We start from the raw sequence: 23,184 nt of genomic DNA, 5'->3' as shown, positions 1-23,184 counted from the left end.
AAAAGTTTGGGGACCCCTGGTCTACACCATCAGCAGAGCACTGCCAAGCACTAGAAGTGAGGGAGGAGGCTTTCATCCCTTTGTTGAGTATCACTGAATGGGGTGGCATTATCACGCCTAATGTATAGCTGGTAAACTGGAGGTTTATTAAGGCAGAATTGACAATTGTCAAACAACTGATAAATGTGGAGTCGGGACCTCAATTGTGTCTGACAGTATATCCATATTCTTTTATTTTTTTCTTTTTGAAGTGAGAAGCGGGGAGGCAGGGAGACAGACTCCTGCATGTGCCTGACCGGGATCCACACGGCATGCCAACCAGGGGGCGATGCTCTGCCCATCTGGGTAGTGGCTCCGTTGCAACCAGAGCCATTCTAGAGCCTGAAGTGGAGGCCATGGAGTTGTCCTCAGTGCTCGGGCCAATGTTGCTCCAATGGAGCATTGGCTGCAGGAGAGGAAGAGAGAGACAGAGAGGAAGGAGAGGGGGAAGGGTGGAGAAGCAGATGGGTGCCTTTCCTGTGTGCCCTGGCCGGGATTCAAACCCAGGATTTCCACACACTGGGCTGACTGTCTACCACTGAGCCAACCGGCCACGAACTTTATATACATATTCTTCACCACCCCTCAAGTTTTGAGGTGTAGAAGGCTTGAACTTTATTACTTCATGATGTTTCTACCTTCTGTCTGTACTGCGTACCCCAAATGGCTGTGTTAATTCTTTTGAAGTGAGGAGCATCATGACACAAAATGTGATCGCACTGCTCACAAGTAAAGCCCCCAGACAGGGAAGGCAGGGCTGGGGATAAGCCAGGAAAGAGAAGTCATTATCTTTAAAACAAACGAGTCCAACCAGACCACTGCGATGCCACCGTGGATTAGAATGCAGCATTTTTATTGTAAAAATCCACATATTAGGCAATTCCCCTTGCAAAAAAGTTTTCAAATACATAGACAAGGAGCAGCTGATCATTAAGAATTAGATTATATATTATATATATTGATATTGCCAATACTATGCACACATTAGAAAGCTAGTTTTTTGTTTTTTATTTTTTTTAGTATCGCCATTATGGAATACATTTCAAGGTGACAATGATAGTATGTTTTTCACCATTGAAAATTTGCCAACAACTCTCCCAAAAGTCAACATTTAATATGTTAACAATTCAAAACAAGAAAATAATTTATCCTATTTACATGGGTTTGAGGTTATGTACTAGAGCACTGATATATTAAAGGTTTGCAAAATTGGCAGCTAAATGTGTTTCAAGATTTATCCAGATGCCTTCATGATGACCTTACATGGATTTCTATGAACGAAGTCACTGTCCCTCCTTTTCTACTTTTTTTTTTTTTAGGGTATCTCTAAAGTCTCACTAGCTGCAACTGAGTTCTGACTTAGAGTAATGATTGCCATAAAGAAGTACTGACAAAAGGTGCTAATTTAGAAAGAAAATAAGGATTCAGGATGAGAACACGAAGACGGAGCTCTACTCCTGATGTTTCGCCGTCTAGGACAATCACTTCATGTGATCACAGTCTAGCTGAATGAGGCCACAGCATAGGCTCAAACTTCTTGTAAGTCATTCACTTGTTATTTCATATCTCAAATTTAATCTTCAGGGCATTAATTTTTTTTTTCACAGAGTATAGAATACTATACTTTGAACAGTAACTAGTCAGATGTGAATCTTGCTTATGCTTGTCATGTGTCCGCTAGCACAGTTGTGAATAGATCAACGCTGACTCATCCCCAAGCATGGAAAAATAGTACACAATCTTTAATTCTTCCTTAGTAGACTCATTTTTGTATACAAATGTAGGGCGTGAATACTGTTTTAAAGCAGTATGGGCATTGACAAAAAAGACATTTTCAAGCATGAATACGAATAGCCAGAGTTCTTGGATCCTTTTGTTTATCTCTATGAGATCAAATATCACTGGACAAGGCTGATGTGAAAAGATGAGTCACTGGATTCAGACCAGCACAGAGAGAGTCACTGGAAGCATATGGGGCCAGTTCACTCCCAACAGTAATTGTTGAGCACCAACCGAATGCCATGTACTATGCAAGGTGCTGAGGACTCAAAGAGACAATGACAAAGATGTTGCCCACAAGGCACTCACGATCACTAGAAGCAGATCTTGAGATGGAGAATAAGTTCTGTTAAGATCTATAGTCCTAAAAGGAAGAAAAAAATAGCAGCAAGCACATACAATCTCTTTATATTCTATGAAATTGGGCATATTTTGAGGTGGCAAATATCGAATAGTTGATCTATATTTTATTTAGAGTGTTTTAATATGTTATACAAGGAAAAATATAAGCTGTTTCAATCTTCATGCATGAGGGAAAAGATAGTGAAAAAATTTCCCTTTAATTCCAATTCCAAATCCTTATAATTATATTCATGATTCTTTTATAGCCCAAAGACACAACGAATAAAAGACAATACTTTATGATGTTAACTTTAACCCATGTATTTTGGCTCTAAAGAGATGCATGCATTAAACTTGAAGCATTCTATGTTCTTGAAGTATTTACATCATTGTACATGTGATATGGAGGAAATTTTCTTGCTATCTTGGGATAGAGATATAATAGATTTCTTGTCTAGGTTCTTATATTTAAAATGAGTTGTGATTTTTCTTAAATGAGGGAGCTGTTCTCTTGGGATCAAATTTAACACAACTTAACCCCAAACGAACTTAGGGTACAGTTTGGGATGATTTGCATCTAATTTAATTTTGAATTGAATAAGGACACCACCACTGGTAAATAATCACTGCTTTTACTCTTTCAGTTCTGTAGCTGGAAATATTTTGTTTGGCTTCAATGTTCTCGCTCTGATTTCACTTTGCCCTGCAGGTTTTGTGACACAGAAACATTATAGTTTAAATTACATTTACCGAAGGAGAGTTGGGCGCTGACGATATGACATGAATACAATTTACCAGGTTAGAACAGAGAGACAAAAATCAAGTCATTATAAACCACACAGAGGATAATTTAAGTGGATCTAGAAAGGACATCTTTCCATGAGATTTAGTACATAAGACCCATGTCAATAAAACCCATACCTCTTCACAGGTAAAGGTAGGAGACCCAGTAAACCAGATTGAACAAGCAGAAGGCGGTGGGGAAGAAGATCCTGGCGTATGAGTCCATTTTGGCGATACGGATATGTATCCTCCCGTGCCTCCACGCTCCCGTACGGCAGTCTTCAAAACAGCAGAAAAAGCTGGCGCAGTCCTTGCCGTCCAGGCACTCATACCCGTATTCTTCATCCCTCTCTTGAAGGTGCGTGGCATTGTTCATTTGAATGGTTGCTGATCTTGGGCGAATATCAATAGTAGGGGCCTGAGACAAGGGGTGGGGACAAAGGGGATCAGAGTTCGTTACACTTGATCCATCCTAGGCCGTTTCTCCAACAATGTTACCAATGTGAAGGATGAATCTGAAAAATGAGTACTCGGGAAATTGCTATGACATTGTGATCTACAATGGTGAAATTGAGCTTAGAAAAGATAGCACACTTGCAGATTTCAGATTTTGAGCTTAAGCAGTGCAGCTGAAAATAATACCATCAAGCTAATAGCTAGAGCAAGAAGATTAAATGCCAAAAAAGAACTCAAAGTTCAGAGATTTAAATCAAACAACTACATGGAATCTTACCCTAGTAAGTATTAGATGTGCGGTTGGTTACATGAAGGCAGTTAATGGTTTTTACATGTGAGGACAGCAGAGAAATAAAAATGCATCAATTTTCAAATCAAGTTTTGTGTCATGCTTACCTAAAGGCATATAGTAAACCCCATTATACTGAGCAAATGTATTAAATGCTTTTTATATAAAATGGTGAAGCATATACAAATATAGAAGTACCTTGAGTTTATATCACAATACTATGGCTTATGTTTTAAAGGAATATATAATACTTGGTGTAACATTCACCCTCTAGAAGCTAAAGTTTACCTGCTTGAGAGTAAAAGTTCAGAAAAAAAAATGTTACTGCCTGTCAAACATTACTTAGCGTTGGAAGAAGAAACTATTGTCGATGAACTGAATGCTAATCTGATTTCTGCTTCAGGACAAATGATAAAATTGCTATAAGACTCAGTAGTCTATTTGTTAATTTGGATGAGTTAGTTTTAGGATAATATAAATATAAAAGCCAGTGTCTCTGAAACAGCTGTCAGCACTCAACTGGGAACAGACATTTTGTAATACTGCATGACAAAGCAGAAGGCCCTTGGGTTACCACAGAAGGCAAGGAAAGATGGGTTCTTTAACAAAAGCATCTTAAAGAGGGTATTATTTTCACAGAACTGACAGTCAAGTTCAGACCATTGGCGATTATGAAATTTACGTATTGAAAAACAATTCTGCTTTGCATTAAGATTTACAGAGTTAAATTTTAAGGACATATGGGTTGAGCGTGGTGTGTGGTGGATCCAGGTAGTGAAATTGAATTTCATTTTCATCTGAGAGGGTAAGTTTTGGCTTTGATGTTTAAAGAGTCCCTCTTTGCTAATGACATCTCATAGTGCTTACAGCTTTTTAGCTTCATGTAAGGTAAAAAAAAAAAAAAAACCTCTGTAAATTAGTGTAGGCTTGCTGAACCAACTCTAGAAATCTATAGAATTTTCTCATCTTAAATGTGTCATCTTTAGTAGAATGCCTAAATGTCTACTCATAAAAACAAAACAAAACACCATGTAAGCGTTAATACTTAAATTCAGCAGTTGCATGCAGTGAATTTCCATTCCAAAAACGTTATACCTTGAAGGAAAACATCCGAAAAAGCTTTGGGTTTGTAGACAGAAAAGAGAATTGCATTTTTTTTTATTAAAAGAAGGAAAAAAAGAAAAGGAAAAAAAGAGACAAAATAAGATAAATTAAAAATGCATTTTGAAACCATAGTAAGTGAAATGAACTAAAATTATAAACACGGAAGGACAATTCTGAACATGGAACAGAGTATACACCAGGGGGTGGAGAAGGGAATTTGGTGATTAGTTGTGAAATCTCCAGTAAATTAACCCACAACTGTCTTAACTAACTGCAAAAGCCAGTGTTCTTCATTCACGAGACTCTTTCCATTATTTTATTTTCTAATTATCATGAAGAAGGTCTTAATGGGTGAATCTTGGCCTAATAAAGCAAAGGACATATTAAACGGGAAAATGAAAATTCAGTCTCTCATTCACACCTGAGGATCTTGCATTTTCTGATACATCCTCTAATTGACTGAAAAGGGGGCAGTGCATGAAATTCTCAGGTAACTTTTCTCTCCTAGTTTCTTTAATTCCTTTTCTCTTCAGCCTTCTGCTCTCCTGTCATCTTCCCGACCCTGTATGGAGGTATTCCTGTGTTTCTATTTGTGCACCCAAATGCTCTCTGCAGGGACCTAGCTGCTGCAGAGAGCCGGGGGGGCTCCGCAGACTTGTTGGAAAGCCAGTCCTCTCGGATCCTTGTTACTGTTGGCAGGTAACAAGGCTGAGAATCAACAGACCCATCTTCTCAGGGGGAAACAAAACGGAAAACGAGGGGGAGGGAGGAAACCAAAAACCCCACACGACAAGGAAACTGAAATAAGGACAGAGCAACTGCAAAGGCAAGGAGAGCAGAACAGACCGGGAAGGTGAGGGCTGCGTGAAGCGTTGTCAATATTCGGGAAATGAAAGAGCAGCATTTATTGTCTTAGTAATCATCAAGACTAGTAATGCTTCTTTCTTTACCTGTTATAAATTCTCATATTCAAACAAACATGCACCATTTAGAGCAGGGGTCCCCAAACTACGGCCCGCGGGCCGCATGCGGCCCCCTGAGGCCATTTATCTGGCCCCCGCCGCACTTCCGGAAGGGGCACCTCTTGCATTGGTGGTCAGTGAGAGGAGCATAGTTCCCATTGAAATACTGGCCAGTTTGTTGATTTAAATTTACTTGTTCTTTATTTTAAATATTGTATTTGTTCCCGTTTTGTGTTTTTACTTTAAAATAAGATATGTGCAGTATGCATAGGGATTTGTTCATAGTTTTCTTTATAGTCTGGCCCTCCAACGGTCTGAGGGACAGTGAACTGGCCCCCTGTGTAAAAAGTTTGGGGACCCCTGATTTAGAGAATTTTACTGCTGTTCTTGGAGCTGCATCAGGATACAACTTAGACTCAACTAGATCTCCTCGTTGTCATTCAGCCCCGCCCCCAACGTCCATGGATCAGACAGCTAGCCACTATCATAGCCCTCATGGCCCCCGGAGCGGAAGACCAGGAACGTCTATAAATTGGGTGAATTCCTTCATCAATGTCTTGGAAGTTAATGGACCTTTACTCATGCGGGGCTTCCTATGAGCCAGACATTGTGTTTACGTGGTCAATGGGTAGCTACGTGCTCTCTTCAGCATTAATAATAAAAGACAATGGCTTTAGGCACTCAAATTTGTGCTTCATCATCTCTATTGAAAGTTTGGTGGAAAAGCGAAGTCGTTCTCCCTGTTCCCAAATCACTGAAATCAATCCAGGTTGGTGGTACCTGTATAAATCATCAGCACTAATCAGCATCAACTACGTAATAATGATAAGAACATTCTTCTCTAAGGTATTATGTAATGCTTTTTACCTCTATTTCCATGTTTCTCCCAGCAGCCCCATAAGATATATATTTTTTATAATATTTATTTTATATATGAAAAAAAAGACATGGGGAGGCTAAATATCTTGCCCAAATAATAGATGAGACATTTCTTTTAAAACAAAAGATACATTGAATATGAAACCAATAGTCCACTGGTGGCAACATACACACACAGACACACACACATGCACAGACATATTAAATTATTTGCAGAACTATGGTGATCCTTGATTTTCAAGAATCTTGTGACTTCCTAGTAGAAAGCTTTGGATAAAAAAATTTAAATTCAAAACACTAATAATTTAAAAATATTATAGTAAATATCAGAGAAGTGAAAATCAATGAAACCTAGAATAATAGCACCTAGAAAATAAATGGATTTCTTAGCAATGGTTATACTCCCCATGAAATAAAGAGAGCAAGATTCTGCCTTAGGAAATAGGTCTCTGTACACAAATGACCATAATGAATCCTTATGTCCTAGTCAACATCACTCATTCAGTTTCCATCTTGGAGCCCACAGTGTTGAGGCTTACCATGCAGGTCGGCTAAGCAAGACAAAACCACAACAAAACTAAATGCTCTTTCTGCTTAAAAATTTCAGTGGTCCCAGTGGGACACAATACCTACAGGGTTTTTCTTCTTTTTGTCTTTGTCCTTGCTTGGTTTCCGGTTGCTGACAAAATAGTGCAGGGTGCCATATTCCACCAAAGCCGAGAAGACAAATATGAAGCAGACAGATACAAAGAGATCCATTGCTGTGACATAGGAGACCTTGGGGAGTGACTTCCGGGCGATGGTGCTGAGGGTTGTCATTGTCAGGACGGTCGTGATACCTGAAGAGAGGCAGGGCAAGAAAGGTCAGCTGACCACATCCTCAAGGATGTGGGTGACTTAGTCACTCCTGAAGCTAAACTGGCTTTGTGACTTCTGATAAGCAACTTCGGAAACGGAAAAGGAAGGATCATTGGAATCAATCCCTGTGCCCACAAATTATTATTATTATTGCCTTAAATGGCATTTAACCTTGCAGCATCTCTGCTTCCTTAGCTCTAATTTTTAAAAATCATTGTAACAACTTCTACACGCTGGAGTTGTAAAGAGTGGAAAAGGCCTGGGGACCATATTGAACACAGCTGACTCGCAGTCAGTGATCAGCAAACAGGACAGCACCTGCTGTTTGCTCAGGGATCTCTCCCTTCTTCCCCATTGCTCAGCTCACTCACCTTGATCCCTTTTCCTACCATGTCTGTTGTCAATGAACCCGCATTTAATGAGTGGAGACCGGAGTGGCTATTAGAGGGCTTTTAACCAGCAGAAGTTGACTTCAAAAGAAGAAGTGGATTTGAAAACTTCTTGAATTATTTGTGAGATGGATAGATTAGAATGTACCAGTCCATGGTTCCACATATTCGTTAGCGCACATACCTTACTCAAACAATCATTGAGCCACCAGCTACATGCTAGGCACAATACTGGGAATAAAAAAGATATTTATGTGCTGGTGTGAAAGACCAACATAGCATGTCACACAACACATTTCACTCACAGTGACAATTAGTCATCCTCAAGTAATAGGCTCAACATATTTGGGGTTTGTTTCAGCATGTAGCATTGTGCACTATAATTGTTGAATAGGACTTGTGACATAAAGTAACACATATAACAGGAAAAATAAAAATAACTTTATTTTGAAACAGATGAGAAACTAAAGTTTGGAAGAGGACAACTCTGCAAATGATACCTTTAAAGAAAAAAAATTTTTTTCCCAGTAATCACTTCTGCCCACTGGTTCAGTAGCTTGGCACAGATCATTTTGTCAGAAAATGATGGTAGTTGGTAACACTTCTAAAGTCTTATTATGGTGTATGCTCTTTGTGTGGAATACTTTGTTTAACCTAATAGAACCGCACAAGTTAGGTAAAGGAAATGACATGCGTTTTGCATGGGAAGAAACTGTGATTTATAGGAATTAAAGGGCATTCACAAGGCCGTACTGTAATTGCAGGTTGAAATTCAGATTTGTACTGCAAAACCCCAGCTCTTATCTATTGTAGGATACTGCATCTCTAGAACATTCTAAGCAAATGATGTGGTTCTAACTTTCATATAGCTGATGAAAGGGATTATATCTAATTATTTAGCTTTCATTAGCTTTATTATTAAGTTTTTAGGGCATTTTATATAGTATGAACATTTTATTCACGGTCCTAGACTCCAATGTCCCTGTGAGTCTATGGCTTTGTTATAATCTCTGTGCACCTTCTTCTGTATGTGAGAAAAATGATACAAAAATCTGAGACAACATTATATTTATCACCATTGTACAACAGATTGAGCAAACTGTAAATAATCTTAAAAGTGGGGCGATGGGTTTCCGAAATGTCACAAGTGATTGTGTTTTTCTAAAAACCATCTCTTTAGTGACTCTACTGTAAGTAGCCAATGAATATGCTTGTATGTCTTTAAATATCATCATAATTATACACATTGGAACTAATCAATGTACTGGTAGAGGTGTAACAAATGACTCTAGAAAAGAAATGAATGGCATAGTTATTAGACTTTGCCTTTTTCTGTGGCATTAATACTTTCTCCTTGGCTGATGGCCAGCTGCCAACATGACATCCTTGGACACACCATTGGGAAAGGATGGGTGATCAACTCTCATGAGCTGATGTGTGTAGCTCCAGAATATAGAACTACCCAGAGACCAAAACAAAAAATCTATTGAAATAAGAAGATTCTTTTTTTCTAGTTAACTAACATTTATTATGATAATTTACTAAAACAAAAGCCTATTAAGGTTATTAAAGAAAACAGAATGAGGAAACTTTAAACACTTTTTTCTTTTTAATACACTAGTTTTCTTTAAAATGAAACAAAATAGCCTTTCCATGTAATTGCTGACTGAATTAAAAGCATATCAATTTAGAAAGAGGACTACGGATTGCTTGCATTGGGTACTTGCCTTGGGGAAGGACTACAACGTAAGGAATGTATCTCACCTAACGACGTTCTGGCTGGAACAGCATCCTTATTGATCCAGAAAGACACCCAGGAGAGGACAACAATGAGTGTGCAGGGGATGTAAGTCTGGATGGTGAAGTATCCCATTCTTCTGCTCAGGTCAAAGTAGACAGACATGACCACGTAATCTCCTGGAACAGAACAAAGGCAGCACCGTGCCAACCCTGATCAAAATCTAGACAGCATTAGGAGAAAAAGCATTTGTTCAGTTCTCACACATTGAAACGTAGGGTTCTAGACGAGGGTATGTTGAAAGCCATCTTCTACCTACTTGGGTTAAATTAAAAAATAAAAACAAAAACAAAAAGCAAAATCCAAATGAAACTGAAAGCTGATTCTTTTAGAAGCAATGTGACTATAAGATGGGAGGAAACATTTTTTTTTTTTTAGCATATTGATCATATTTTCTTCCATCAAGTGATTTTTGGTGATGCCTTTTCTGCCTACCTGATGCACACAATGTACATTTTACTCTTTTGGTTTGGTGTGGGGAGAGGGAACAGTGTTATTACATTGTGCCTCTCTTGTCTAAAATGAAGCCAAAGATTTGAAACAATTTCCTCCTGTTTTCAGGATCCATCTGCGTCTGCGTACGAACCAGAGTACTGTGCTGGTGATTCACACTAGTGAATGACTAGTTGGTTTATGTTGTAATGGCATTCCTATACTGAGACATTTTTCTCATGTTTTCATTGACTCATACGGTTTTTCTTCACCACAGTCACTTCAATTTGTAATTTCTCATTTATGTGTGTGTTTATTTTTGTAATGTCTGTCTCCCCTGTCAGAGTATATCTGCATGAGTCCACAAACTGCCTGTTTTAGCCCATCATTGCACTAGTAGTAATTAGCATCCTGCTTGATTCTAAATAGGCATTTCATAACATTTGTTGAATAAATGATCCAGTGAGTGAATACACTCATAAATTTAAACATAAAGAAAAAAAATAAGAATTCAAGAGGCTGTATTTTGAAACATTTGGGTTTTTTAAAAAAGGGAGTTTCTGTAAATAATCCAGGGTAGAGCAATGAAGGGATTAAGGAATATCCATATATTTATAGCTCGGCATGGCAACAATTTAATATGACACAATTTGAGGTCTCTGATAGTTGACAACGAAGATCCATGCATTGCTTTCAGAATTCCATGTCCTTCATTTTGTTATGGTTCCAAGTGAGATTTTGGGAATTTTAATTTTTGAATTTAGAAAATGTACTATGGTGACAACTCCCAGTGATTATATATTTATACTTCTGTGTTCTTTATACTCTTAGAGAACATCAGTTTCAAAGACTATGTCTGCTCTCGCAACGGGAGGTGAATGCATGAGAGACTAGTTTTCAAATATTGCTTCTTTTCTTTTTCTTTACTAAATTATAATCTGTTCTAAAATGCGCGGAGAATGGACTCTAAATCGTACGCTTCATTTGAATGATTTGGCTCTCTGCCCGTGTTCCTGTGCTTGCGTGGCTGCTTTAGACCTGGCTTGAAAACAGCGTACTTCAGAAGCATCATGCAGGGAAGACTGACTTAGCAGGGTGAGATGTTTTGACTCAGTCCAGTCCTTCTGCCCGCTCTCAAGCTTTACTCTGCACCCTTCCAGGCTGCGGAGACAGAAAACCCTCCCTGGCTCCTTTTCAAGGAAGTAAAGACTTTCCCAAAAAATGTTCCCTAAGGGTGTTTCTGAGTAACTTTTATCACTGCCCTTTGGTAGGTTAATGTACTAATTCTTGTCTGAGTTGGTCTTGGAGAAAGAAGGCCATGACAATGGATTGGACACTGGGGAATGTGGCTCCCATTGCAACATCAGTTCCCTCTCAGAGATCAATAAGCAACAGTTATTTAATGTTTATCTCTCAAAACTTGAAGGTACAAATTTCTTACTGATGTTCACTAGATATTGTTTAGTTCCCTGAGGTTATGTTTCTCTGTGTTGATTTATCTGGACTTAAACTCTTTAACGTCAAAGCAATTTATAAATTAGTTAGGCCTCTGCTTTTGTTTTAATTTAGAAAATAATATACACAGGCTATGATTGAGGATTAAAGACATTTAATTTGAGGTCATCCCTACTAAACGCGTTTTTATTTCCTGTTTCTCTGATTTGAATTACCAGAGGCAAATGCAAGCTAGAAAAACACAGAGAGGTTTTCTTTTAAAATGATAATATTCAAGGGTTACTTTTTCTCTGTTTTCCAAGTCCTTGAGAGCTTTCTGCCTATTTTAAATATACTACATGACACTTTACAAATTATAATATTTCCATAAATCTGGACAATTTTAGTAACTTCCTCTTACTCCTTATCACAGAAATGAATGAGAATCTACACTTTGGCATTAATGATCTGACTCTCTTAAAGGTGAACTTTAATTTTGCTTCAAGTTAACAAGATAATTATCTCGATTCAATTCTCTTCATCCCTTTAGGTCAGATTCTAAACTTCCATAGCTTTTAATCTATCGATTTCTATTTTAAGATAATAGCATCTGAGTATCTTTCATCTTTACCCACAAATGCAAAGCGCTTCTACCACTAGAATTCAGATTCAAACTTGGGAACAGGACATTGAAAAGCAAAAAAGCTTCACAGTGACAGCCTGCGCTGGTCTTATCTCTAAAACCATATCGCTTTTTGTATTTTTAAAAACTCTTGGGCCGAGGAGCCGCTGAAATTAATTCCCCTGAAGGTGCCGCATCAGTGATTCCCTGAGCCCAAAGGGTTCAATGTCAACCGAGTCAAAGGTGGTTATTTCAGCTACTTCAAGTTTATTCTTTCTATGGACTTATTTTAAGATAAATATTTAAAGTCACAGTATTTTATAAGTTAATTTGTGCCCTGCTTTTGTCCAAATCTGGAACATAATAGAGAGGCTGTGATTGAGGGAAGAAAACATAAGACTTGAATAACACCCATTTTTTGTGTTTTTTTGTAAGTTCCTTATGTCTAGTTTCAGGAAAAGACTATCAACATTAGTAAACAATGACCTCGACTTGTTATTTCTTTAGGGTGATGTCAATCATATGAAAGCTATAAAATTCTTATAAGTTTAGAGCCTTCAGGCTCCATTTCATGCATAAAACTCTCTCCTCTTGAAAATTTGAGGATTCCATCATAGAGAAGTTTGCCTCTCCATTGAACATTCAAAATTATAAAATAATTACCTTTTAATTACCAGAAATGTGGCCCTACTACGTGCAGGCATTGGTTTGTGTATATTATCTCTAAGCATCCTAATCATTTTGTCAGAATGGTAAAGTAAAAACAAAAGAAAACAAAAACTAAGACTTCACTTTGGTCCTCTCTCATTCTTTCATGATTTTTCTCCGCTTAAATATAGTGACTAGGGCATATGTGATCCTACCAGCCTAACTTTGAAGGCATAATACTGTTAGGTTTTTCTTTATGTTCCTTTCTCTAGTCTTATCTTTAAGTCAACAAACTTTTCATCTCTGCTATGCATAGAGCACTGTATTAGGTAATGAGGAGATCAAGAGCTCAAGAATCTCACAGCTAATTCTAAATTAAATGAATTAAATGAAAAAGTTATTTTCTCTATGATTACAACTCAGACAGAGAGATATGCTGAGACAATGCATTCTGTCCATCTGTAGTATTCCTTACTGAACTCTTGAATGTGAGCATAATTCCTTGAGGTTCATTTTGACCGCAGGCAAGCGGGATAAGTGATTGGTTGTTTTTCCATTTGGGGAAATGGTTCTCTAAAATTAGATCTTTACCTCACCTAACACACACACACAATTTAAAATAGACTAAAGACCCAAATGTAACTGTGACTATAAGGACTACATTTGGGAAAAATGTAGGAACGTAGCTGTATAGTATTAGTGTGGAAAAGGCTTTGTCAAGCACACAAAATATAAAGGTTCAAAGGGGGGAAAAATTACAGGTTCACCATGTAAAACTTAGAACTTCTGCATTATAAATAATTCACTTTAAATAATTTTAGAAGGTAGACTACCACACTTGAATAAAGTACTTTGAAAATAAATAAAATATCAAAGGTTAATGTTACTGATCTATAAAGAATTCTCATTAATTATTGAGAAAAAAAAATCTCACATTTTTAAGTAGGCTAAACTTTATAAACAATTCAGGGGTAGAAAGCCTAAGAAAAGAGTCTAACCTTCTGTAAGGATCTGTCAGATAATATGTTAGTGTTTCATTTTTGGCCTATCCGATTGGGGGTGCATAAACTGGTCATTTTCAGCACTGACAAGATATGGACCAAGAGGAGAACTACACCCTCTTGGTAGTGGTATGCACTCATGTAAACTTTTCAGATGGTAATCTGAAAATATATTAAAAAAAGACAACATATTTTACTCCTAGATATCTGGACTAAACACTGCAGAAAAACAAACAGGAAACACTTTTCTAAAATACTGCCTTTCAGGCCCTGGCCAGTTGGCTCAGCGGTAGAGTGTCAGCCTGGCGTGCAGGGGACCCAGGTTCGATTCCCAGCCAGGGCACATAGGAGAAGCGCCCATTCGCTTCTCCACTCCCCCTCTTTCCTCTCTGTCTCTCTCTTCCCCTCCCGCAGCCAAGGCTCCATTGGAGCAAAGATAGCCCGGGCGCTGGGGATGGCTCCTTGGCCTCTGCCCCAGGCGCTAGAGTGCCTCTGGTCGCGGCAGAATGACGCCCTGGAGGGACAGAGCATCGCCCCCTGGTGGGCAGAGCGTCGCCCCTGGTGGGCGTGCCGGGTGGATCCCGGTCGGGTGCATGAGGGAGTCTGTCTGACTGTCTCTCCCCGTTTCCAGCTTCAGAAAAATAAAAAAATAAAAATAAATAAAAATAAAATAAAATACTGCCTTTCAATAGCCACCAAGCTTTTTTTGAAGTTTGGTCTATGCCCAAAAGAAAGGGTAGAACACCCAGTCCTTAGGCAGAGTCCTGGTCCCCAAGCTTAAGGACTAAGTAGCTGTCCCTACTTGGCTCACTGATTTTACTGTCAACGCCTAGTACAGTGCCCGATACAGAGGCGGAATTCAGTCATTCTGTATTTAATGTGTTAAAAGAATATATTTAGCTAAGAAAGCCATGAAGAAAATCCTGGGGGAACGATGCACCAAAAGCATTTAAGACCAAGGCAGGGAAACAACATGGGTTTTTAAAATATTAATCTTTTACTTTAGAAATTATTGCTTCTGGAAATAATTTTACTGGATACTTTGTCAAAACCTGGAGTAGGGGATTAAGGTCACAGAGAGCTTTTAGCAAACTGAACTAACTGCTTGCCAAGAAGAGAAAAAGGGACGAGAAATCAGCTGCATCAGAGTGGCTGCATTATGCTGATGAAAGAATCGATGGGCGATTTCAGCTTCTCAGCCAGATCCAATTAGTGAGAGACAGGAACAAGGGCTTGGCCGCTGAGACAGAATCATCCGTCTGCCACGTCCAGCCTCATGGGTGTTTGCGTCCCTGAACTGCGCATGTCTGTTTCATCTGTTGACTGTTTAAGCTCATTTGGGAAAAAGAACAAAATAATAATTGGGGAAAATACAGTGAAAAATAAAAAAAGGATACTTTTTACACATACAGTATTTTTTCCCACATTAAATGTATCCTCAGTGAGAAAAGAGGACATAGAATTGTGAAAATCAGGGGCTACTTCAGGTTAGATTTCCTAGAACAGGGCTGGAGTCTAGAACTCTTGGAAGGATCACTTGTGGGGTTGATCTGTCAGAAAAAGGGGATATGTTCATACATAGAATGTGCTTGGTATCATTTCTGACTCATAGTAACAGGTCCATTTATGTCAATTATTAAAAAAGTGTAACATATGTAATATAATTAACATCATGCTGGTATATAAGCATAGAAGAAATGTTACTAAACTTTCAAAATAAAACTAGAGTTAACCCCTGGTTGGTTGGCTCAGTGGTAGAGCATCGGCCTGGCGTGCAGGAGTCCCAGGTTCAATTCCCGGCCAGGGCACACAGGAGAAGCGCCCATCTGCTTCTCCACCCCTCCCCCTCTCCTTCCTCTCTGCCTCTCTCTTCCCCTCCTGCAGCCAAGGCTCCATTGGAGCAAAGTTGACCCGGGCGCTGAGGATGGCTCTATGGCCTCTGCCTCAGGCGCTAGAATGGCTCTGGTTGCAACAGAGCAACGCCCCTGATGGGCATGCCAGGTGGATCCCAGTCGGGCACATGTGGGAGTCTGTCTGACTGCCTCCCCGTTTCCATCTTCAGAAAAATACAAAAAAAAAAAAAAAACCCAACAAAAAAACTCCAAAAAAACTAGAGTCAAAAAAGATCCTGGAATCTACCCATATTGACCAATTCTATCCTCTTAAAGATTAAGCCATTGAGATTCATCAAAGAAGATGGGTGTTTTATCTTAGGAGAGGAAGCTGTCTAGTGCAGACCCAGGAACCCTGCTTCGCACACCAATAAACCTGCTCCAGTAAACAACCTGTACTTTTTGATCTAGTGGTCAGGATCATAGACATAAAGCCAAACAGTGGAAAGAAGAGTAATTATTGAATGTGGTTAATACAGAAAGCTGGTTTGAAGAACTGGGAACCCCCATCCTAAAGAGAGAAATTCCTTTTATTTCTTCTTGAACCTTACATAACAGAAATAGTACTTTTTGGAGGACGAAGACTCATTTGTCTGGAATACCAGCCTGTCTGACTCAACAAACCATCCGAGGGTTGTTCTCTGGGAGAACAGCTTTAGACAAAAGGGAGCTCAGCTCGGCCTGTACCGCCTCCTGTGATAGGTGCTTTCCTCTAGGTTCACACGGCGGACCTCCGTATTTGCTAATATCTCAGTTCTCTTCACTGTTCCTATAAAATTTATGAGTGCAATAGCACCCCTTCCTTGCCCTCTGAAAAAGCCATCACAGATTCAGTGTGGCCTTCTGTAATACAATTCATTATTTTGAACCCGTCATCAAATTCCAACAATGCAATGAATTAACTCACCTTGGGACTTACATAAACAAAAAAACTGCAGCTCCGAAGTCTGAAGTTGAAAATAAAAATGAATGAATGCATTTTCCACTTTGATCCATCCAAAGAGAAGGCGATTTCCCAGCAAATTAAGTCTTATCCCTACAAACATCTGACTAGATACTAAAGCAGGTTTTTACATAAATGCAGAATAGTTCGTGGTTGCAGAAAATACATAGAATTCAGACCTAGGATTCAAGTACTAGTGAAATTAGTAAAGGGCAAAGACTTGAGTAAGATATTTAAATTATACAAATAAGTAGGGATATCATACCGATTGCTTAGGCTACTGTGAAAACCACGTGTGCTAATCGTAGAGAAAGTGGTTTGTAATCTTTCACAGACAATGTATAGATGAGGTGGTACTTGCAGATTCCTAGGGACAGTTGATGGCAAAAGAATTTCCATGACATTAATGCTTTTTGTTGAGCGATTCTTTTTAACCTTTTTAAAAAGCTACCTGCGACAATTAGTAACAATAGTAAAACAGTCAATCTTGTTCTTGTTTATATGAACATCAATGTATCCATGAAAACCATTAATACCACCGTTTTAATGTAGTTCATAGATTAGGTCACAAAAATTATATATTCTTTTCTGTTCAACTTGGGCTCTGAAGCACAGGAAAATTACATATGAAAATGGCTTGGTAGTCAAAAACAATAAAGTACCTTTTTCTGTGCAGTTAATTTCTGTTTAGAGTATTAATGTGACAGCAGCAGATCTCCTAAATTACCTTTCTCAAATGTCCCCTTTCAGGAGAAATTTTAAGATGTGAATTCATTCACTCTTAGCTCTCATGGAAGAAATGAGTAAAAATCCTATTTATAACCCACCAAAGGAAGCAAATTTCCCACTGAGAAAGGCATGGTGCACAGGTCTGCAAAGATTCCTTGAAAATGTAATCTTTAGCTATGGGCAGCCACAGTTCCCTTTGTCTTTCCTCATTTTTTTTCTGTCCTATTAATCAGTAATCTCCACCCTTTAGAAGTACTGGAAAGAAAAGATTTCATTCTAGCTTCCTCCTACTTTATTCATTCTGTGTTATCTGATTGGCAAAATGTAGGACACTTGGCCACTCAGGTATTTTCTTACTGGATGGATCTAATAACTTCTTGCATCTGTTATGCATTCAGTAAGTTCTTCTGAGCCACGGCATGGATTCATTTTTAGAAGTTAATTACTATAGACATTTGTCTCGCTCTGTTGTCACTTTAGTTACTCAGTAGATGCCAGCGAGCTAGACTGAGCAAGTATATTGGCCTTGCACACTCACCTGTCCTTTGAATTTTACTAGTACCAAAGATTAGATTTGGATGAGGAAGAGTAAGAATCCCATCTGTGACTACAGACTTATCTTCCAAACCAACACTACTAGAAATAAAGATGGTATTTCAACTCTACCTGTTGAATTTATAAATATACCTCACAGAAGATTCCAAAACCAAAAGCAATGTTGTTAATGTTTATAAATCAAAACCCAGAAACCTCTTCTGGATAAATAACCATATTAATCAAAACACTTTATTATCATCTTATTTTTACCCTGCTTATGGGCTTAGTATAACTTTGTGTATAAAGCAAGACCTGGATAATCTAGCTCAGGCATTGCTATTTTCTTAAAGAAAAGACTCCACAGAGCTTGAGAAACCTAATGTTATCAGAACACCCAAGTTTCTAAAAAGACTTGGAAAGCAGCTGGAAAATGTTTTCAATTCAGTCGACTGCAGGCAATGGTTGCAAAAGGTCAAATCGCAAAATGTTCCCTGAGATGTGAAATCACTCCTGGGGATACTCTGCAAAATTATAGGCTTAAAAACTTGACCTCACTTGGTCTTTGCTCTATGCCCAAGCACTCAATTTTAAGTGTGTGTGTGTGTGTGTGTGTGTGTGTGTGTGTGTGGGTTGGTTGTTTTTCCCTGCTGAAATTAATTATCTCACCCAGGAAGTTTTGCATTTTGTGATATTTAAGGTAATTTTTAAGATATCTGTCAAAAATCACTAGTATTGTAAAAAAACATTTGTAAAGTATATCATATTGCATAGAGTTGGTTCCCAAAAAGCTCACCTTCTCTAAATAAACGTTCTTTGTTGATGAGGAAAGGGCTGGACTCGAGTCAGCAGACATGGGTTCCGACACCTGCCTGGCTTGATCTTGCGTGATTTTGGGTAAAGCGTTTCTCTTCTCTGGTTCTCCTTATTTCTTTTTTTTTTTTTTAGAAGAAATAACTAATTCAGCTAGATAATAGATCTTGAGAAAAGCAGGCAACTACATCCATTTTCCAGTTACAGGTAGGATTCCAACCTCGAGGCTCTGTGTTGGTTTTCAATTTGTGTGCCAAAGAATGAATGCTAGGATCAGCCTGTTGGCTCCATAGGGTGTTGGGTTGCTTACAATTTATAAAGTACCGTCTAGATCAGGGGGTTGATGCTCAGCATTCTCTGACCACAGGGAGAATGAGGACAGTGTTTTTTGAGCAAAATGGGCCTCTGGGAGCAGCTACTTTAAGAGAAGGAACATGTAAACCAATGTATGTGGTATCTGACTCGTATCTGGCTTCTGCCATTGCAGGATTAGTAGGAGATTATCAGAAACCCTCCAAATCCTTTTTTTTTTTTTTTGAGTTGGCACTTGCTGTATTTTCACAGATGGCATTCCATGTCTAATCAGCATCAAGAACAATGGGTGTAACACTCTGCTCACTAAAACCGAAACTGCCTTTGGATTCATTAGACAGGAAGTTTCCAGTGCTTTTATTGATGAAGTAGAGTTTGGAGTTTGATTTTAGGTGTCAGAGCTGGAAGGGAGTTTAGAGATCAGAGTTTCTTTCTTTTACAGATGAGAAAGTAGAGTGCAGAGGAGCACAGGACCTTGCCAGAGGTCACCGCCCATGCCATTGAACCCATGGCAGAAGCCAAGTCTTTCAGTCTACCACGGAGGGCTCTATTGTTGCCATCACTGCCATCACTTACATAGCTAAACTGTGAATTGTAAAATTGAACTATGGTTTTATGCACTAAATATTGTAGTTAATTAGATTTTCTCTCTCCTTTCCCATGCTTGAGTTCCGGAATAAGCTTCAAAGTTAATCAATCCTTGCTATGGAGTAAAGTGCTCTTATGATTTGCAAAGAATAAGATGAAGAAATAATGATAATCTTTTAATTATAAAGAGCTATGTTATTAGCTAAAGTACTATTGTTCTCTCAGCACTGAGACAAGCTCTCGGCCAGCTGATCAGGAGAGATTTCTCAAGGAGGGTTTGACATTGGCACTAATGAAATTGTAGCCCACTTGGAATCAGTGGTATTTGTATAGTTTAAAAATTGAAGTCTTTCTCTGCCACTCTATCACCTTCCTTGAGGGGAAAAAAGAAATCTGAGTCTCTTTTCAAGCAGTTTCTATAGGATGTGCACTTGGTAGAATTTATTAACCATAATGTATAGTTCCTTCATCGGGAAAGATTTGTAAAAACTGGCTGGCAAGCTATAGGACATTGTAGAATGGAATATAGCTGCGTTTAGTTAAATATTAATAGCTTACATTTCTTCATGATAAAGAAGATGCTCTTGGTGATGTTTTCATATTTGTGTTCTGAGAAAGGAGAAGCCCCTTCTTTTCTAGTTTGCCAGCGGTCAGCTTTGGTGGACAACCTGTAATCCGTGCCATGACAAACTCCCCACGCTTATGTAGAGCCCATCTTTGGAAGAGCGGCAAAGAAAACTCCAGTGGCGTAAACATTCCCCACAAGCTCTCACTGCCTTCCTACATAGCCTGGCCCTTGTTCTCACTAACAGGAAAAATGACAAATAAATAAAGAATAGATTATAAACAGACTCCTTTTGTTCCTATTTCTAAAATCATTCCTTTAACCACTATCATTTTAGAATAAATAAAGTATATAATATATATATAATATATATATAATATATATATATATATATTAGTAGGACAAGAGAAAGCATATTGTTTAAACTAGAATTAGAAGGGATCTCAAAAATCACCTAATTCCCGCTGAAACGGAAACTCAGAGAGTTAAAAGTGTATGCCCCGGGCTACATCATTAGTTAATATTAAGTACAAAATATAAAATTCCAATAGTTTGGTTCTTCTAAAATTTTGAAATTGTTTGAAATTTGAAAATTTCTCATAGTGACTATTAAAAGCATGAATAGACAACAGTGTGGTGATTATTGGGGGGAAGGGAGAGAGGGAAGTGAAGGAGGGTGGGGACAGGAGGGATACATGGTGATGGATAGAGACTTGATTTGGGGTCATGAACACACAGTGCAGTGTACAGATGACATGTTGTAGAATTGTGTGCCTGAACCCTGTATAATTTAGTTAACCAATAAATTCAATGAAAAGGAAAAAAAACAGCTCGGACAGATTTTTTTGGTTCATGCCACGGAAATACTAACACAGCAACATAAGCACAGAGTATGCAGTTTTAGCCGTCATTTTGTCAGATTCTTTCATCCTAGAACTGAGGGAACTGAGTCCTAAGGGAGGCTTCTCACTCCCCATCCTTCCTTCAAGAGAACTGAGAGCTGTTGGTGTCCTTGTCATAGGCCGCCGTGTGTAATGTGGCAGAGGAGAGTGAGTAGCAGAGAAAGAGGAGCATGGCATTGGGGACAATTAATGACCTGCTTGCTGCGAACTGAGCTTGGGGCGGCAGCAATTGACAAGCGCTGATGTTTCCCTGCTATGTGTCACGGGAAGGGAAGCCACGGCTGTTGCGAGCATCGTTCTTTGAAGAGCTCTGGTGTCCTGTTATGTAAAACAAGCCCAGACATGGAAAAGGGATGCCAACAGTCTCACCATCCTTCGTCCACTGCCCTCCAACCCTCCAGGGAGCGGCTGGCAGTGTCTCTGCCTGTGGGAGTGAAAGAACGCCACTTGCTGAATGCAGGTTGAATGACCCAGATGAAAATCTGAGCGGAAATCAATACACACCTCCTCACTGTATCTCAGCCAAGGGAGAGAACTTGGGGTAGCTAAGCACAAGGGCGACTGGGCTTGGAATGGAGCTCACTTTTAATCAGCGGGACAGGGAGGGTGTTCAGGAAACCTGGCAAATAGAGCAAAAATTAATCAAAAAAGAGAAACAAGACTTTCCCTTTTTCTGGTTAATTTTTTTTTTTTTTGTATTTTTCTGAAGCTGGAAACGGGGAGAGACAGTCAGACTCCTGCATGCGCCCGACCGGGATCCACCCGGCACGCCCACCAGGGGCAACGCTCTGCCCACCAGGGGGCGATGCTCTGCCCCTCCGGGGCGTTGAGCCACTCTAGCGCCTGGGGCAGAGGCCAAGGAGCCATCCCCAGCGCCTGGGCCATCTTTGCTCCAATGGAGCCTTTGCTGCGGGAGGGGAAGAGAGAGACAGAGAGGAAGGAGGGGGGGTGGAGAAGCAAATGGGCGCTTCTCCTATGTGCCCTGGCCGGGAATCGAACCCGGGTCCCCCGCACGCCAGGCTGACGCTCTACCACTGAGCCAACCGGCCAGGGCTTTTTCTGGTTAATTTTGAGGTTCATTGTAAGCATGGTAAAGGCTGAATTTCTATCTCATGGTTTCCCTTTCTCTGCTCTTTTGCCTCCTGGTACTCTCTGCGCTACGTGACCAACCATTTCCTCTCCACCCCCTGCCTTACTCCACACAGGGCTCTGTGCTCAACTCATGTTTATGCAGAGAAAACAGTGTAGGCTTTGAGATCAAATCTGGATGTGCAGCTTGGCCCTAGTCCATGTATCTATGCCTTTGGGTAGGTTACGCAGCTCCTTGGAGCGTGAGTTTATTCCTATCTACATTCAGTTCTCCTCTGTGACCCATTCCCTCCCTCTGGCATGGCCTCCCTGGTGAATTCCAGACTTCTAGGCGGAGCTGACCTTCTTCTTGTTTCTTAGCCCAGGCATGCTCTCACCTTAGTGAGTTGGAGGTAATCAACAGTCAGCGTCTTAGAAACGTGGGGATCCTCACTTTCCAGAATGGCGGATAGGTTCGTGATACACCTTATAGGCCCGAAAGGGTAGCTGCTAGGTATGTTTGCCCAGAGACTTCTTCAGTGTCTGTGTCACCCACAGTCTTGGTGGGAAGTGGCTGGGTTACCAGACCCCAGACGCTCACTGACTATTTTATACCTTAACAGGAAAATCTAAAATGATTTGTAAAAACAGACACTAGTGACCAAAAGGATACATGAGGAGACAGCAAGATAACATTGAATACCCGAAGGATTGACTGCGACTATACAGTGGGGACCAGATACAGCTGGTTCAAAGATTCAACTGGAAGGCAGTAGATATAAATTCTAGGACTTAAACAAAAAATAATACAGGCAATCGCTGCCTGTTGTTTTTTCTCTACCAAAAAGTACAAGTGTCTGACATCTCAGGATACAGCGTATTTATCCCAAGGTCGTACCTTTTCAGATTTATTTATTCAAACTGTTGAACACACACTTATATCCTTCTATTGCAAAAGAAATGGAGAAGAATGCATCTTCCTTATTTCAAGACTGTTCTTACATTTAGGAAATGCCCTTTCTG

At 39.5% G+C, this 23,184-nt stretch overlaps 1 protein-coding gene across 2 annotated transcripts in view; it reads right to left on the bottom strand.

The window, feature by feature from the left end:
• Nucleotides 1–1,757: 1,757 nt before the first annotated feature.
• GABRG2 (gamma-aminobutyric acid type A receptor subunit gamma2) overlaps nucleotides 1,758–23,184 on the bottom strand; it is an 80,441-nt gene continuing 59,014 nt past the window's right edge. The window contains exons 7-10 of one of the 2 annotated variants that reach the window (XM_066342581.1): nucleotides 9,645–9,797; nucleotides 7,267–7,472; nucleotides 4,784–4,807; nucleotides 1,758–3,361 (exon numbers count right to left, since the gene is read on the bottom strand). In XM_066342581.1, coding sequence (XP_066198678.1) covers nucleotides 3,086–3,361; nucleotides 4,784–4,807; nucleotides 7,267–7,472; nucleotides 9,645–9,797 — 659 coding nt within the window. In that variant the 3' untranslated portion in view covers nucleotides 1,758–3,085. The remainder of the gene's footprint in view (nucleotides 3,362–4,783; nucleotides 4,808–7,266; nucleotides 7,473–9,644; nucleotides 9,798–23,184) is intronic. The other variant, XM_066342582.1, reaches the window with a different exon arrangement.

This window comes from Saccopteryx leptura, chromosome 6 (genome assembly GCF_036850995.1).
Source record: "Saccopteryx leptura isolate mSacLep1 chromosome 6, mSacLep1_pri_phased_curated, whole genome shotgun sequence".
Taxonomy (NCBI): domain Eukaryota; kingdom Metazoa; phylum Chordata; class Mammalia; order Chiroptera; family Emballonuridae; genus Saccopteryx; species Saccopteryx leptura.
The sequence above is the reverse complement of the archived record's forward strand: the minus strand, read 5'-3'. Positions and strand labels throughout refer to the sequence as shown.